General features: G+C 33.5%; 1 protein-coding gene, 1 long non-coding RNA gene and 1 pseudogene across 3 annotated transcripts; all 3 read left to right on the top strand.

The window, feature by feature from the left end:
* Nucleotides 1-4,987: 4,987 nt before the first annotated feature.
* LOC147518930 (Formyl transferase) lies at nt 4,988-11,483 on the top strand. The gene is made up of 5 exons (XM_086590624.1): nt 4,988-5,641; nt 7,124-7,235; nt 8,057-8,233; nt 10,302-10,428; nt 10,677-11,483. Exons 1-5 carry the CDS (start codon nt 5,179-5,181, stop codon nt 10,788-10,790), a joined length of 993 nt encoding a protein of 330 aa, XP_086446750.1. The 5' UTR covers nt 4,988-5,178; the 3' UTR covers nt 10,791-11,483.
* LOC147518931 (uncharacterized) lies at nt 5,648-6,471 on the top strand. Its single transcript, XR_015211929.1, has 2 exons — nt 5,648-5,811; nt 5,946-6,471. It is a non-coding gene; the product is annotated as an uncharacterized LOC147518931 (long non-coding RNA).
* A 3,408-nt stretch (nt 11,484-14,891) lies between the features above and the next one.
* Nucleotides 14,892-15,962, top strand: LOC147518929 (small ribosomal subunit protein eS19z-like; annotated as a pseudogene). Its single transcript, XR_015214158.1, has 2 exons — nt 14,892-15,155; nt 15,713-15,962. The product of XR_015214158.1 is annotated as a small ribosomal subunit protein eS19z-like (transcript).
* The last annotated feature ends 299 nt before the right edge of the window (nt 15,963-16,261 follow it).

The raw sequence follows: 16,261 nt of genomic DNA, 5'->3' as shown, positions 1-16,261 counted from the left end.
TTCAATGTCTTTGTGTTAGATGTGTAAATTTATTTCTTTTGTTTGTGTTGCACTATGAATTGTTTATTTGAGCAATGTGTTTTTAAATCCAATTGTGGATATATATGGTGAAAATGGGCAGGTGCGAGGTTGAATGAATATGATTAGAATCAAATAATTAGGAGTTTTTATTTAAAAAAAAAAAAAAAAAAAAACTATAAACCACGGTTTGATAAGAACCGAGGTATAAGCAATTTATATAACCCACGGTTTGTAATGACTATACACCACGGTTTGATAAGAACCGAGGTATAATCAGTTTATATAACCCACGGTTTGTATCCAACCGTCGTATCTATCATCACTATTTCCCACGGTTTGTAAATATAAGAGCAAACTTTTCGGACTATTAACCACGGTTTGTAAATCCTAATACCACTGTTTTACTCAAAACTGTGGTATATAAGAGCTACTTTCCCCACGGTTTTGTTAGAAGTATTTGTCACGGTGGTTGTTACCACGGTATGAAAACAGTGGCTAAAGGCTTTTTACCACTTAAGAATAAAAATATGATTGGTATATTCTTCAGTAGTAGTGGAATTTAATCTAAATTCATCATATGAACCATCTGATTAGCATTTTATGTTTCTTTTGGTCATCAATAGAACATGGTTCATACATAGCATAATAATACAACATTTAGCATTTGAGCACTTAATATAAGATATGATGATGTCTACGCATATAATTTCAGAGAGTACCTTTTTCCAAGACTCCCTTTTATACTGATTTGCATACCGTTGCACAATCCTCTGATGTACTATTTTTGCACCCAATCATCCCCTAACAAATTCTTAGCCTCTGCAAAAAAAAAAAGTTAAGAACCTTTATCTATAACATGTATTTATTATACAAACTCCTAAGTCAATTATCAATGACTGTCTCACACCTTCTCATAGATCTGACCTAACCATATAGTGAACAATTGGGTCAAGGCTGGATCTCTATATTGCTTAGAGTTTCCATCAAGATTAGTCTGAAGAGCATGCATTATCCTTATTGTTACCTATGCCAATTGGGATTTCTTTTCACCTCACTTTTCAAACTCTTGGAAAAGTTGCTTCAGCGTTGATTGATAGCTGCACACATTTAATGTAAGGTCAGTTACATCATGCATGATATCTCATACCTAACAAACTCCCACCAGAAAGATGTAAATCTACTTGAGAATGCAAGAACATAATAACATGAAGGAGAGATAAAAAGCTTTTGTAATGAAGGATTATAAGCTCCCGGCCTTGATCTTTCTCTTTCCTCATAAAATAAACCATCAAAATATAAAAAGAAATACAAACACAGTAGATATCATGTTGTATTGTAGTGACCAAAGTTTTCCATATTAAGGCAAACATGAGCTAGATGTTCATAAAAAATAAAATTATATTAGCCTAAACCTTCAATGCAGATTGCCATTTCGTAATGAAACTATAAAAAGAGACATGCTAAATCATGAAACATCAACCATGTATTTGCATTAAATGACACATGATGAGATGAAAGATTTTGCCAACGGAACATTTAGTATAGTACTCCAATCAAACTTATACTCAAACAGAAACTTCACATAATTAATGACATAGCTTGTCAAAGGATGTACAGTCCCATCAAGAACAACAATTTTTGTACCATCTTTCTCAACTGCTTCTTCAAAATCCCTAAAGGTCTCTTGGGCTGTCTGTGCTAACTTCTTTGTCTAATAAAATTACATTTGAATATTTATTTCAAATATATTTTCTTCCATTTTTAGTAGAAGCACGTCATTCATGAAAATCATTGGATCAAATCGCAACAACACGGTCAAAACAAAACTTATTGAGACAATTTTTAGTTGAGGAAAAAAAATGTAACACTGAAAAGAACAAAATCAAAATTTTGTTTGACGTTGAACAAAAAAATTAAAAACAAATTGGGAGTTTAACATAATCTTTGGCTTCCTAGACACTGCATCTTCCTGGACTGCAAACAACATTTTCATAAACACCACTGTATCTTCTTGGACCTTCAAGAACTGTGGGTGTGGATTATCTCAATAGAGTAGAATTCAGTTGAACACGTTGCACAACCTATGAAGTGAGAAGTTCTGTATCCTAATGTATTTTGTGAGCTTATATAAACTTTATAATTTTTATTGCTAGTCTAGGCCAATCATTCTCCCCTACAGAACCCAAGGTTTAGACAGCTCCAATTGGGAATAACACCTAGAATGCATCGAACACATAACACAACTCTTTAAATCAGTTGTGATTTTTCTTCAAAAATTCATCTCTTGCAGCAATTTCATCGTCAGGCTCTTTGAAAATGCTCCCATATATGGAGTTTAGGTGAAAAGTATTGTTTGAATGTAATGCACTCACATAATCAATTAAGATTCAAGTGTGATTAGCTATTTAATCCATCAATCAAAAACTCTACAGAATATTCCACTCCAAAATCAAAAGTTATTCTATGAAAGGTGCAGTTGGAATTCGATAACAATACTAAATAAAAACATTTGAATTTAAAAACCCAACATGCAAATTTGAAGATACAAATAAAATTACGATAGTAGTAATAATAAAAACATAGAATTATGGGGATTTACCTGTTGAAGATGGAGCAAAAAGATAGATTGTAAGTTTACTTATAAATTTTGGGGATTTACCTGTTGTTTCGTTCTAAAACTCCCGGATCCCTAAATAATAGCACTTTCTAATCCCTACAATCATTCTCTTTCATCAGTTTTCCATTTTATTTATCAGTATCATGTATTCATGCATTAAAGTGAGAAAGAAATTTGATGATGTTCCTTGAAAGCTTCCATAAACTGTCTCCGGATCCAACATCATCATCCCCCTTCTATCTCTCGAATGTGCTCACTCACCAAGGGTTTCTTTTATTGTTTTTTTCTTTGGTTTTTAATTACTTGCTTACCCCTGATGTACAATTCAAAAAAGGCGTGTATTTGTGGTTTTTTTTTAACACACGTGAAAAAACAAAATAGATTTGTTTAAAATTACAAAATATAGACCAATTTCAGGGGTATTTTGGTAAACAAGAAAGTAAATATTTTCTAAATACGGGTTTTTTTTAAAAATATGCTAACGTGGCTCACTATGAGCATCCTGGGAGAATGGATATTAATGTAGGTAGGATTTTAAGTAATAAAAATATTTTTGTTCACGTCTTTAATTTTTGTAAAGTCCTGAATTATTATTAAGGGTATTTTTGTAAATTTCATATTAAATCTAGGGTCGTTTATGTAAATTGGTCGTCGGGTTTATATTTTAAATGTACGTAACTTACTGAAACTTAACTCCGACTGATAAGTCACGTTAGGTAAGCGACCCATATGCGAAAATTTGACAAAATGCCGGTTAGCGGTTTTCGCGCTGCGTTCGGGCACGAGTTAACTAATGCCTTTACACGCATGAGTGGAGTTATTGTTATAGCCTGCGGTGAGATAGAATGTAGGAAATTAAATTTAAGCGGAAGGGGCCGGAAAAATAATCACGACGCGAAGTCTAATTATGCTTTAAGCCTAATTGGGATATATTGGGCTTGAGCCTTAATAACTTAAACAAAAAATTGGCCCAACCAAACAAATCGCACCAAACAAACAAAAATCACACAAACCCAATTCTCCTTCTTCCCCAATTTCGCTATTACTGAAAACCTAGGAGAGAGAAAATTCATTCTCCCAAATTCGATCGATCCAAACAAAAAAATTCAAACACCCAATCACTAACAACACTCAAATCAAGTGTGGGGATTCAAAATTTAGTGGAATTTGCGTCGTAATTTCGCGAAAGGTGAGTTTAAATTCGTTTCAAATAAATAGTTAGATTCAATTTCGATAGCTTGAGGGTGTATTGCTGAAATTGATGTATTGGAGTAATAGTTACCTTAAACCTTTTGTGGATATGTGTATATACATCTCGGTTGTTTAGAAAGTGGATTTTGTATATATATATGGTTGTTGGAAGGGTATTATGAAATGTCCAGGTTTTATGACAGGTTTTAGGGTTTACGAATGTCGATTAAACAAAGGAAACTCTGCCGAAATTTCGGTAGAATTGGGATAGCGACCGCCTTGAGATTCACTCCTAGTCTTCGGAATGTGTGTTGGGTCTCGGGGTGTGACAAATTTTTTTTCCTGAAATAGAAAGGAAAATGAGGAGCACACCTCAAAGCTTAAAATTATGTTACTCAATCTAGTATTGGTTTTTGGGTTTTATTATTGTTTTTTTATTTATGCGATGAATAAGAATTAGTTAGATTTTTAGAGACTTGTTGTTGCTTTTATTATTTTGGGTTTTATGTTCTTTTTAGTTTGAGTACTCTTAGTAATTTTAATTATAGTTTACTTAAGTAATAAAATTGGATGTGGTCAATATGAAAACCCTTAACTAAAAAGTAAGACTTGAAAAAAATAAAATAAAATAAATAAATAAAAAATAAAAAGAATGCTTTGAATCTCTAGGCCAGGCTCAAAAGTCAAAACATCCACAAAGGTTGATGTCAAACGTTGGCAAAAAAAATCAAACAGTTGTCCCTCGTTTAGAGTTTTAGAAAGAGAATGGACAAACTTGTCTACAAACATCAACTTTTCATTGGTCCAATCAATTTTTAGGCAGAAAAACACATTTTTCGGACCGCAAAACTACCAATCAAGAATTTATGTTTTATGGACAGCAAACTGTTGTCTGTCTACAAATTTGTTCTGTTTTAAGAACACTTGAATGATTATTATAATTATCAATTTATCATAAGTAAGCAAACTTGATTAAAGTCGTTAAAATGTGTAAAGAGAAATAAGTGTTGCACGATAACTGTGTTGATAAATTAAGGTTTTCATACCTACCTAAGAAATTGATAGGTGCATTGTATAAAGTAGAAACACATTTCCAGCACACCTATATATCTGTGATCACATTGGATTCTTTATAAACTCCAAATCTCCAATATATGATTGTAGGGCTGGAAACATGATGATACAATCTTTAAAAGTGGTATTTTTAAGTATAATTTCTCTCATGCCGACCAATCTTAAATCTTCAAAGTATATCATTGGTGTCTCAGTTTTCAATTGCTGGTGCACTTTTGGGCTTTTGGCAATGAAATTCAAGCCCAATCGGACGGGTTCTAGACCCGGTCCGGCCCATGTTTAGCCTAATGTTCTCTCTCTTTCTTCTCCATCACTTTCAGTCCTTTCCTCTTTTCTCACTTCCATCACCAAAAAGTTTCAATCTTTCACTTTCCATAACACCTTCAATGGAAGCACAGACGTTAAACTGCATGTTTTCTTCAAACCAAACAAGACCATTGTTCCAAACACTCACGAAATCATCAAACCAGTGTTCATTCCAATCTCAAAACCGTGTTTTCTACAAGCCCTTTTGTTCAAAGCTTGTTTCACAAAGGGTAGGTGTTCAAAATATTAGAGTACAACAGTGTAGAAACAATGTTGGAAATTTTGACAATGGTGTTTCTTTTGATGGAGTTAGGAGAAAGAGGTTAGCTGTTTTTGTTTCTGGTGGTGGATCAAACTTCAAGTCTATTCATGAGGGTTGTGTTGAGGGATTAGTTCATGGTCATGTTGCTGTTTTGGTCACTAACAAACCTGGTAACTTTATTGGAGTTTGTTGTTTTTGTTCATGGACTACTACTGCTTAATTTTGGAATGCTGTCGTTTTGTTATAGGGATCCCTTGTTATATTGGAAAAAAAATTTATAAGAAGCAGCTCTTAATTGAAAGAGTTGTATATCTAGCACCCGATTAGAAGACACTTTTAGGTATCATTCCATCAAGTTCACTGTTTAAGTTTTCCAAGGCAAAAAATGTTTACGGATGCCACTTTTTCAGAGTTGTCCTTTTGCATATCTCGTATTGATGAATGAGGTTGATATGAATGTTTTTTGTTTTGTAGTGTATAATCTTTCAGTTACTTCTGTGATCTAGGATTCAATCTGACATAGGGATCTTGTAGTATCATATAAGGTAGTCTACGACTCTGAGAGGGGAGCAGGTTTAATAGTTTAGCTTGGTGAATGTGGCTTACTAGTTGCTGCTTATTATACTTTGGCTGTTCTTTGATAAGTGGAAAAAGAAGCTGATTTCCCCTTTTTATTCATAATTTCCACCATATGGAGAAACCAATATCAGACATATCTGTTGAGAAGAGACAACTTTTACTCAAATATTTTTGTCGTTTGCAATTTGCACATGTTTGAACCAAATATTGGTTATTGCACAATGTGCTAGAAGATAGAAACCTAATTAAATAAAGGGTTATTTATCCATTTTCCTGAATGCAGTCTTGTTCTACCCATGTTTGATGTAAATCTGAATGGTTTATGGGTTTTTTTCATTGGAAATTTAGTTTCATGATTTTTACTGATAATTTGACTGATGAATATTGATAAGAGAGAAGGAAAAGAGGATCCTAACTGAAATTGCTTCCTGTGAGATAGTTTCCGTCATGGACTAGTTCTTTTTTGTTTAATGTTGAATTTATTTATTAAGTGGGCATTGTGTCAATGTCTTATTATCAGACTGCTAACTTGTATTGGTTGAATATTGAGGTATTATGATCATGTTGCTAATCAGAGTGGCATACAGATAATGTATGCATCTTATACTTTTTTATTGATAGATTTTAGTAGATGTCAATCTCCTATCACTTTACAAATGATGAATGGCATCTTCTAGCAACTTCACTGGCATGTGATGGATTTGATCAATTTAAGTTGAGGATCTATAGTTTGAACAATTTATAAAAAATAGGTGTTGTGGAGAAATGAGACAGGGTTGTTCCTGAATGATTTTTTCACATATATATTATCTCTGTTTAGTAGATCAATTGTCAAAATAATAATTTAAAGAAAAAATAAATAAACAAACAAACAAACATTAATGTTGCATTTTTGGCTTTGTTGTTATAACTTAGTTGTGTACTATGAATTTAAATGCAATACAATATAAACAACAGGGAGTCAGGGATTATATAAGGTGATAGGTTATATATATATATATATATATATATATATATAGATAATAAAGGAGGGGCAGATGGGACAACACTTCTGATTTATGTTTTCACTACAGATTGTGGAGGTGCTGAGTATGCAAGACAAAATGGTATCCCAGTTATCTCCTTTCCCAAAACCTCCAGTGTACCTATGGGCCTATCTTCAGTTGACCTTGTGACTGCTCTGAGGTGAGCTTCCTCTCTTGTGAATAAGATTTCATTTGGTTTGCTTCTATCTGTGTTTGCATCTCTGAAGTCTGAAGATGAGCTTCTGATATTAACTATAACTTCTAAAATATCATTGAATAAAACGTAAGGATGAGCTTCTGATATTAACTATAACTTCTAAAATATCATTGAATAAAACGTAAGGTTTGTGTTACACTCTATAGGTATATGACATCCAAGACTGAACTCCAGAGAAAACATCAAAATTTGATTAGATGAGAGTTGGTTATATTCAGAAAAATAAAATTGCATGTTCCAGATAAAGCTTCAAAACATTTTTTTTGGCTTGATATATTTATTGATTAGTGGATACTTTCATTGAGTTGTGCTCCCCCCACCCACACACACACACAATTTTTTGTCATCCTCCCAAAGGGTGCATTTCCTCTTCTAGGGAGAAACTCTCCTCTTTCAGCTTTGGCCTTGTTTTGTCTTTTGTTTTTTAGTAAGAAGCTAGGGGTTAGGCAGACCCCAACCTGTGTTGATCAAAGTACTCAATTACATGTTTGCCAAGTCTTCCTCTATTACATTGTTTAACTTTAGGTCTAAAGGGACTGGAAATACAAAGTGAAATCCTCACTACTATTACATATTCTAGGCAAATAGTCTGCCTGGCTGCCGGCCTTCTCTAAGTGTGTAGTTGTTGTTGTTGCTGCTGCTGCTGCTGCTGTTCCTTTGCAATAAATTCTTTACTTGTCAAAACAAGACATTTAGATGTTTTGATACTTATCATTTAGTAGCTGATCTTTTTGAGATGACTCCTTATCTTCTTCTGTAAATAGGAGCTTTGAGGTTGATATTATTCTACTAGCTGGATTCTTGAAGCTCTTGCCAGTTGAGTTAATTCGAGCCTATCCGAGATCCATATTAAATATTCATCCTTCTCTTCTTCCGGCATTTGGGGGTAAAGGCTACTATGGTATGAAGGTGCATAAGTCTGTTATTGCCTCTGGAGCTAGGTATAGCGAAATCATTTATATTTTTATTAGCTTACACCCTTATTATCTTTATCTCTGTTCAGTTGTCTATGCAAATGGTGTTTTCTTTGTCAATTTAGAAATAGCTCTGAAGGTGTTGGTCGCTATTCACTAGGAAATAGACTGAGTGAGCGTCTTAATGTCACCAGCTAAGTGGGAATTCGGGTCTGGATAAGCGAAATTTTAATGTTTTGAAACTTATCTTTGAAAATTAATATAAGTGGAACATTCGATCTTGCACTTTGTTTCCTCTCTAGATGGCACATATTTTGTAATTGGAGAAGTTAAATGCTAGATATTACAGGTTAACTGTCCTAGGTTATTCGAAGACCTTCAGTAGCCACTTTGTTCTAAGATAAGAGAGAATTATGTCAATTTATCTCTCGTGCCAATGTTTATTTTGCATGGAAGTTGGGGTTTAAAAGCAGCATATTATTGTTGAATGTATATTTTCCTGCTGTTACTCTTTTTACCAGCATGAAAGTTTCCGGTTAATTTAATGTTTTTTAGTGCTTTTAGTGAAAGTATGATATAGCCTTTGTCCGTAATAGTTGAGCGCCTGATTGTTGAAACTTAATGGTTTTGATCAGAAAACTTCCAATTTTATACTCTCATTTAAATTCCTGGTGTCGATGCCACATACTGTGCTGCGCAACGTAGAAGTTGGACATGCATCAGATATCAATTTTGTGGCAAACTGGCAATGATGATGCAGTAGAAAAAATAACCTACTACAGAGCTAAGTTTCATTGACACGGATACGCGTGTCCATGTCTGACACGGTGAAATACCATAAATTAAGGTATACCACATACAATATGTGTGTGTCGTGTCCATGTAAGATCGCTATGGAGAGAATGACTGAAAAATAAATTATGCCCCCCCCCCTCCGGTGTTTCGAGTAACAGAGAGCAGGTAGATGTAGATATTCTTGTGCATTGCAAGGGTAATCTTGCAGTATTATTTCATCACTCCAAGAAAGTTTTGAGAGTAGAGAGAAAATCAGCATTCCTTCGTCCAGAATTCTTATTCTACTTATGTCTTTATGGTATATCTTGTGAAATGTCTTACTTCATTTCAATTTTTCATGACATTCCATGCCCTATTCAATTGGTCCTTTCTGTTTTTTCCTGTGAAACTGTTTCTTTCTGTTTTCCTTTTCGTCCTTTCTATTTTTCTTTTCTTTTTTCACTAAAGATTTCATCAGTTTACTTTATGGCCATCACCTCTTAGAATAGAACCAAACACACTCAGAAATTTTGTGACAAAGTTTTATTGGGTTGTCTTATATCTAGAGATCACTCATCATGAAATATTTGAATGAGATTTGGAGTGATTTTATAGAAATTGAAATGACTTGTAGATAAATAAGAAATTCTTTTGCTAAATAATGCCATTCAAAGTAATGTTTTCCTTTATAGATAGGTTTTTATATTGCATAATACTAAGAATAAACCTTATAAATCATTGGTGGAAAGAAGGTTTGACTGCAGCAGATGAAGAAATTCAAATCCTGGGATTCGGAAATTGTTTGGGGGTCAGTATCGATCCTCATCAAGGGTGTGGTTGATCTTTTGTAGGACCTTGTTACTGGCCTGGTGGCAGTGCCTTGGTTTTGTGTTGTTTTTTTTATTTTCTTTCTTCGCTTATTTTTCACCTGTCTATTTGCTGGTATGATAGGATTATGTATTGTAATAGGCTATATAGGCGTCCTAGGGTATATGGGTCTTGGTCCTTGGAAATTAGTTTCTGGCTAATCTTCATGGTGTAATTTGTGTTGATGTAATTTAATCATTTATATTAATTGAATATATTTTATTGATTATAAAAAAATCATATATTAACTGTTCAAATTAGAGGCTTTGATTAACTCTAGACTAAATTGCGAGTCACCCTACCCTGTTTTACCCTTTTTTCTCATTTCCTGTATAATTTAATTTTAAACTTGTGATAGAACAAAAAACTGTGATAATGATAGATACTTATAAGTTACTCTGGCTGTTCTTTTTCGTTATCTGTACCTAAAGATGGCTACATCACATTTTGTCAGGTATTCAGGTCCAACCATCCACTTTGTGGATGAACATTATGATACTGGCCGTATCCTTGCTCAAAGTGTTGTACCAGTGCTTGCACATGACACTGCAGAAGAGTTGGCTGCGAGGGTCCTACACGAGGTAATAGGTTTGCTTATGATAAGTTTATAACCAGTCATTTGGTAGTTAAAACGAAGTTATCAGTATGATTGTTGAATATGCAATAGAAATGTGAGTCATTGGCTGATTAAAGTGACTAACAAGTGCAACTGTGTTGCTTAGAAAGCCAACTGGCTACTTTAGTAAGATGCACAGCCCAGAGATGGTAATTTGAACTTTTTGAAGTATTTTGTATACTTATTTTGGTCCATGAAAAAATATTCTTTTAGGAACATCGATTGTATGTGGAGGTGACTTCAGCTTTATGCGAAGAACGTATAGTTTGGAGAGAAGACGGGGTACCTCTCATCCAAAGCAAAGCAAATCCAAAGCAGTACTACTGATTCAGTGTCTGCAACTTGTCTGTGAGCATAGATCAATCTTGTCACCTTGAGTTTCCTGCTGATATTCAAGTGGTTGTGCAACTGCCTCGATTGAATCACTTGGTGCTTGAAGACTATGACAAACCTTTCAGCCAGAGGAGTACTGAGCTTGTTAGGAACACCCAGTTGGGCTGTTTGCCTACTTGAAGATGTCTGAATTCAACATGAGTAGAAAATCCAAGTCTGCATTTTGCGTGCTGACCGTTATTATCCTTCAGTACCACGAGCAGCTTAGCCATCTAATTAGTTGGGTTAATTTTCCCTCATTGCCATGTTGGATTATTTTACTTGCTGACGATTTTCATCTCCGAAGTTCAAGATCCCCACAGTTCTGCATCAAGCTGCTCTCGAGTAATTGTTCTGCTCCTTTGAATTACTTGGTTAAGACACCTCACCGTCTTTCTCTACTATATTACGAATCAGGAAAAGATTGAAGATACGAATTACTGTTCTTATCTATATAAGCTTGTATTAGTATGGTTCTGCACCAATGAATTTTGCCCTTAATTTAATTGGCTTGAGAATGAAACTTTTTTTCCTATTTGAATTTTTTTAAGAGTTAAGACCCACATGAATTGTTACAATTGGTGAAAATTGATCAGATGTAGATAAACCGTTTTCTTCTTTTTATTCTTTTATGTGTGTTTGTGTTCAGTTTGAATTTTCAAGTAGTTGAGTTTATTTGTTCTTATTTTTCAGTAAGGTTGTATGAGGTTAAGGGCTACCCTTTGTATACAATAAACTGCAAGGAGTTGTACAACTCTAATAGGTTCCTGGGTAACAAATATACTAGGCTACTTTTTATCGCTTGCGTCTAAAGTCTACACGAAAAAGTTTATCTTTTATTGAAGGCAGAATGGTAAGGGCATCCCAACGCGGTGTAACATTTACAGGCCGTCTTCAAAAACCCTCGCCCAATGGGGATGTTAGACTACGTATGCGACAGTTTTCAATTTCAATTTTTTTTTATGAGAATTATGCTTTCGGTTTACACATTCACTTGATAAAACACTTGCTACCGGAAGAGTGTAAACCAACACACAAAAGGCTTTATGTGGAGCCTGTGTAGAGGTTTAAACCAAAAATAAAGCGGAGATGGTTTAACCCCCTGCCCTTTTGAAAAAAAAAAAAATTCCATTCGTTTTTTGGGGAAAATTATGTTGAAACCGATAAAGCGGTTTCGGGTTTAATTTCCAGATACATTCGATTCGATTCGGGTTGAAAAAATTATGTTGATGTAGTTAAGTTACTTATTGCTTTTGAAATTTAAAGACTGCTTAAAACTGACCTAGCCCGGATCGTGTTATAAGTTTTTAGTGCTAGATGACTTCTTTTTAGACTTTTATCAATCCAAAGTTTGTAAGCTACAAAAGCAAGTAAATCATGATTATTCTACATTATTGATCACATAATTAACCTAACACAAAAGGATCGTATACGGATTTGAGTGATTATCAACACCCCCCCTACCCTTAGGTGCCTTTTTAGTGTGCCTTTTTTCATGTAGTTGATTCTTTAATGATATCCCGCCCAATTTTGAATATTTACGTGTGAAAACCTTTTGGTATAATTCTTTACCTATTAATTAGTTCCAATTATGTTATTATGTTTTTTTTACTATGGACAAATTTTTATTAAACTACATACTCTACTAAGTACAATTTATATAGGAAAACAAACGTGCTTATCTCTATAAATAGTTTTAATCAAATATCAACATACAACCATTTCATAATATTCTTCCACCCAAACAAAAAAATAAAACCCCAAATCACTTAGTTACCCGAAGAAAAAATTAACCCCCAAATTCATATCTCGTAGCAATGACGATCATCTCTGGTAATCTCTTTTTCTAACTAATTTTTTATTTTTAATTAATCTTTTATTTTTCTAATTTTTTCTTTCATCTTTAGTCAACACAAACAACAAATATAAAAATGTCAAATATGGGTGCAAAAAACATTTAAGACTTTGGAATCGTGCACTACACGTGAAAGAAATTGTGCAAAGCAAATAAAGATGGAGGAGGGAAAAAAGGAGGAGAGGAAGAAAAATTCCAAAAACAAAAAGATAGATTATATATTTAAAAACTCGAGAGATCTTATTTCATAAACCCATAGAAAAGGTGGAAATAATGGGAAAAAGGAGGCAAAGAAAGGAAGATAAGAAATGAGATTCAAGATGAATGATAAACCATATTTCACAATTTGTTTTCATCTTAATAATAATGTTTTGTCATATAAACTCTTTTTCATTGTAATCATTTAATTTTAAACTATTTGCGAGCTAATCAATAACAAATATATACTTTGATACTTTTGTTTTTGGTTTTCGTTTGACAATTTGTACACGCAAATATGGATTAACTTGTTCAAATTGATATTATAAAAACCTCTCATCCAAATATAATTTTCAATTGAAGCATGCCTGTGCGGCACAACAATGCTTATTCTTTTCAACCTCTCTAGTTATCTTACTATTATCCAAGCAAACATATATTGTATTTAAAGATTCAAATATATAATTATATAAAATATCAAGATAATTTAAGAAATGTGAGGTCGAAAGATTCCTCTCAACTCTCAAATGTTATTGAAGTATTCGTCTTGTTTTATTGGAAATAGAGGTTCCATAATCTAATCCATTCCTCGATGTAGCAGTTTTCAATATGAGAGAGTGGTGGAAAAAAGAAATGATAAATGATATCTTTTTTGGAAGTCCATAACATTACAATTTGTATATTGCAAATATGAACTTTAGCAATTATCAATTAGATTTATTTTACATAATGGGTTTAATACAATTAATTTAGTCCAAAAATAATGGTACTTGCTATGGGCACAACCTATTTTGTGTTGGGCGGACTCAAAAAAAAAATTATTATTTTACAAAATTGTCATTGACAAAAAAATTTGTAATTTGTGTTGGGCACCCCCCATCTACCTCAAAGGTAACTTGTTGCAACCTCCTATTGTCCTTATCCTAAAAGACCCCACTTCCAAAAAAATAAACTAACACGGGTTAAATCCAGTTATCAATGACCCATCCTTCAGATGTTACCATTGTTTGTATTAGTTTTCTATTGAACTCTACTTCAAATAAAGAGTTTGCTGGAATGTAGAAATATTCATGCTTTTTTGTTTTCCATCTTGTCACGCCCATGATGTGATATGATGTTGATGTAAGACAAAGTAACTAATAAAAACACAGTTTTAAGTTCAAGAACTCTCACAACTTTCACCTCTTTCACGTAAGTATATTCACCCATTACACCATAGGCTCTATTTATAATGATCAACCATTTCTAGAGTCACGTTGATTTTAGAAATCCGAACTAGAGTTAGAAACAACTTCCAAAACACACTTGACTTTGGGTTATAGCTCCAGATTACTAATTTGAATTTGGGCGGTAACTGTTTCTCAAAATAATAAGACTGAGAAGAGTCCTCGAGATACAAGTGATAACAATTAGAAAAGGAAGTCGCCAAGAAAATAAGTACAGTATCCAGGTTTCTAAAATCATCCTTTAAGAAAAATCTAGTGACAATGTTTTCTCTCGATTTTATGAAAGACTAATGATACACGTAATATTCACTATCCAAAAAAAAGATATATGTATTACACGTTTTTCAATTAGGGAAACAAATATATATATATATATATATATATATATATATATATATATATATATATATATATATATATATATATATATATATACAATCCCGATCTTAGAAGTACGTACTTAACTTAGTAATTAACGGACTAAACCTTACAGAATATCCACGAGATTTAGTAATCCAAAAACACTGAAAAAACCCCACCGTAATCTCTCTCTCTTATTTCTCGAAATCTCTCTTTCCAAAATTTATCTCTTTCCAAAATTTCTCTCACATACTTTTCTCTCTCCATTAACTATTCTCACTCTCGACCAAATTAAATAAACAATAAAAAATGTCTCGTTATCCTCTCTCACTTCAATACCTCTTGTTACTCTTTACCTCACTTCTATTTTTTTTTTTCCTCTCCTTGAAGTAGAAACAACCTCTGAGTTGAGTAACAATGGAGATTGCGCGAACAGTAAAAAACATGTCACCTCATGAGTTCATCAAAGCTTATTCTTCTCACCTCAAGAGATCCGGCAAGGTATCTATCTATATACTATTTTCTTTTAATTTTATACTCAAGTAGCTTCCGAAAGATCTATGGTGGACGCAAGAGGAATGGAAGCCATCCACCACATTTCTGCAAGAGCAGCAGTGGGATTACTCGTCACATCCTGCAAGAGCTTGAGAAGATGAAAATTGTTGATGTTGATCCTAAGGGGTGAGTTATTTGATCACACCTTCCTTTTATTTTTATTTTTATTTTTTTTTTTCTGTTTATTCAGGGTAAAAGGGAAAAGTATGTTAGGAAGGATTCTCTTCACAAATTTGATGGGCCCTACATGGAATGTAGTTCCCTCAGATATACACTTAAAATTCGAGTGACTATGGTCGTGGCCTCGTTCTAAGGTTACTAAATCATTTAAGATCAAACTAAATTGTTGAGATAAATAACTATCTTCATTGGTAAGGAGCTACTCCTGCATTAGGAAGCATTTATCGACTTGTAAACAAGGTTTGCATTGCCTTTTTAAGAAATTCAAGAACCCATGTATGTTGAGAGGATGGATTGTACCTCTTTAACTCCTTAACTTAGCATTTGATTGCAGCTCGTATTTTTTGTTTTCCTTTTAATGGTCATGGTTTGGAATACGCATCAGACTTAGAAGCGTTCAAAGCAAAGTGTATCTTTAAGTAGACATCCTATGCCAATTGAACCTTTTAGACTTTTAGCACTATTGAAAAACTAATATTGGTCATTGATTTTTTTGGTAACAGTGGGAGGAGAATCACTTCTAGCGGACGTCGTGATCTTGACCAAGTTGCAGGGAGGATTGTTGTTGCTCCAGCTCCTTGAGCAATTCATCTTAGTTACTATCATCAAGAATGGTGTTTTAATACTTTGAGTTTCAGATTTTATTGTCGAATGAAAATGTGAGTCTAGAAACTTGATTGCTTTCTCTTGTAGTAAACACACTAGAAGAAATTGTTTTTTTGGCTTGACATAATTGATTTAAAGTGATGAAAATAGAGGTAAATGTAAGAAAATAGGTATAATTTGAAGAGGGGGTACACTATGATCTATTTTGCTGTCATAAACAGATCATAGTCCTTGCACGAGGACAAGGTCAACTTATGCACCAGTTAGATAATCTCAGCAATTTTGTTCATGAGAGCTGGGGTGAAAGAAACTAGGAAGTAAGAACAGACAGGAGAAGCAGAATAGCTGATTTTGAATTCATTGGAATTCCTTTTATTCTAACATTAGCAGTTGGTGGGGTGGGAATGTTACTATATAAGAGTTGAGCTCTCTTGCAATAGCAGTTG

The sequence above is a fragment of the Coptis chinensis genome, chromosome 2 (genome assembly GCF_015680905.1).
Source record: "Coptis chinensis isolate HL-2020 chromosome 2, ASM1568090v1, whole genome shotgun sequence".
Lineage (NCBI taxonomy): Eukaryota > Viridiplantae > Streptophyta > Magnoliopsida > Ranunculales > Ranunculaceae > Coptis > Coptis chinensis.
This window is presented reverse-complemented; position numbering and strand designations above follow the sequence as displayed.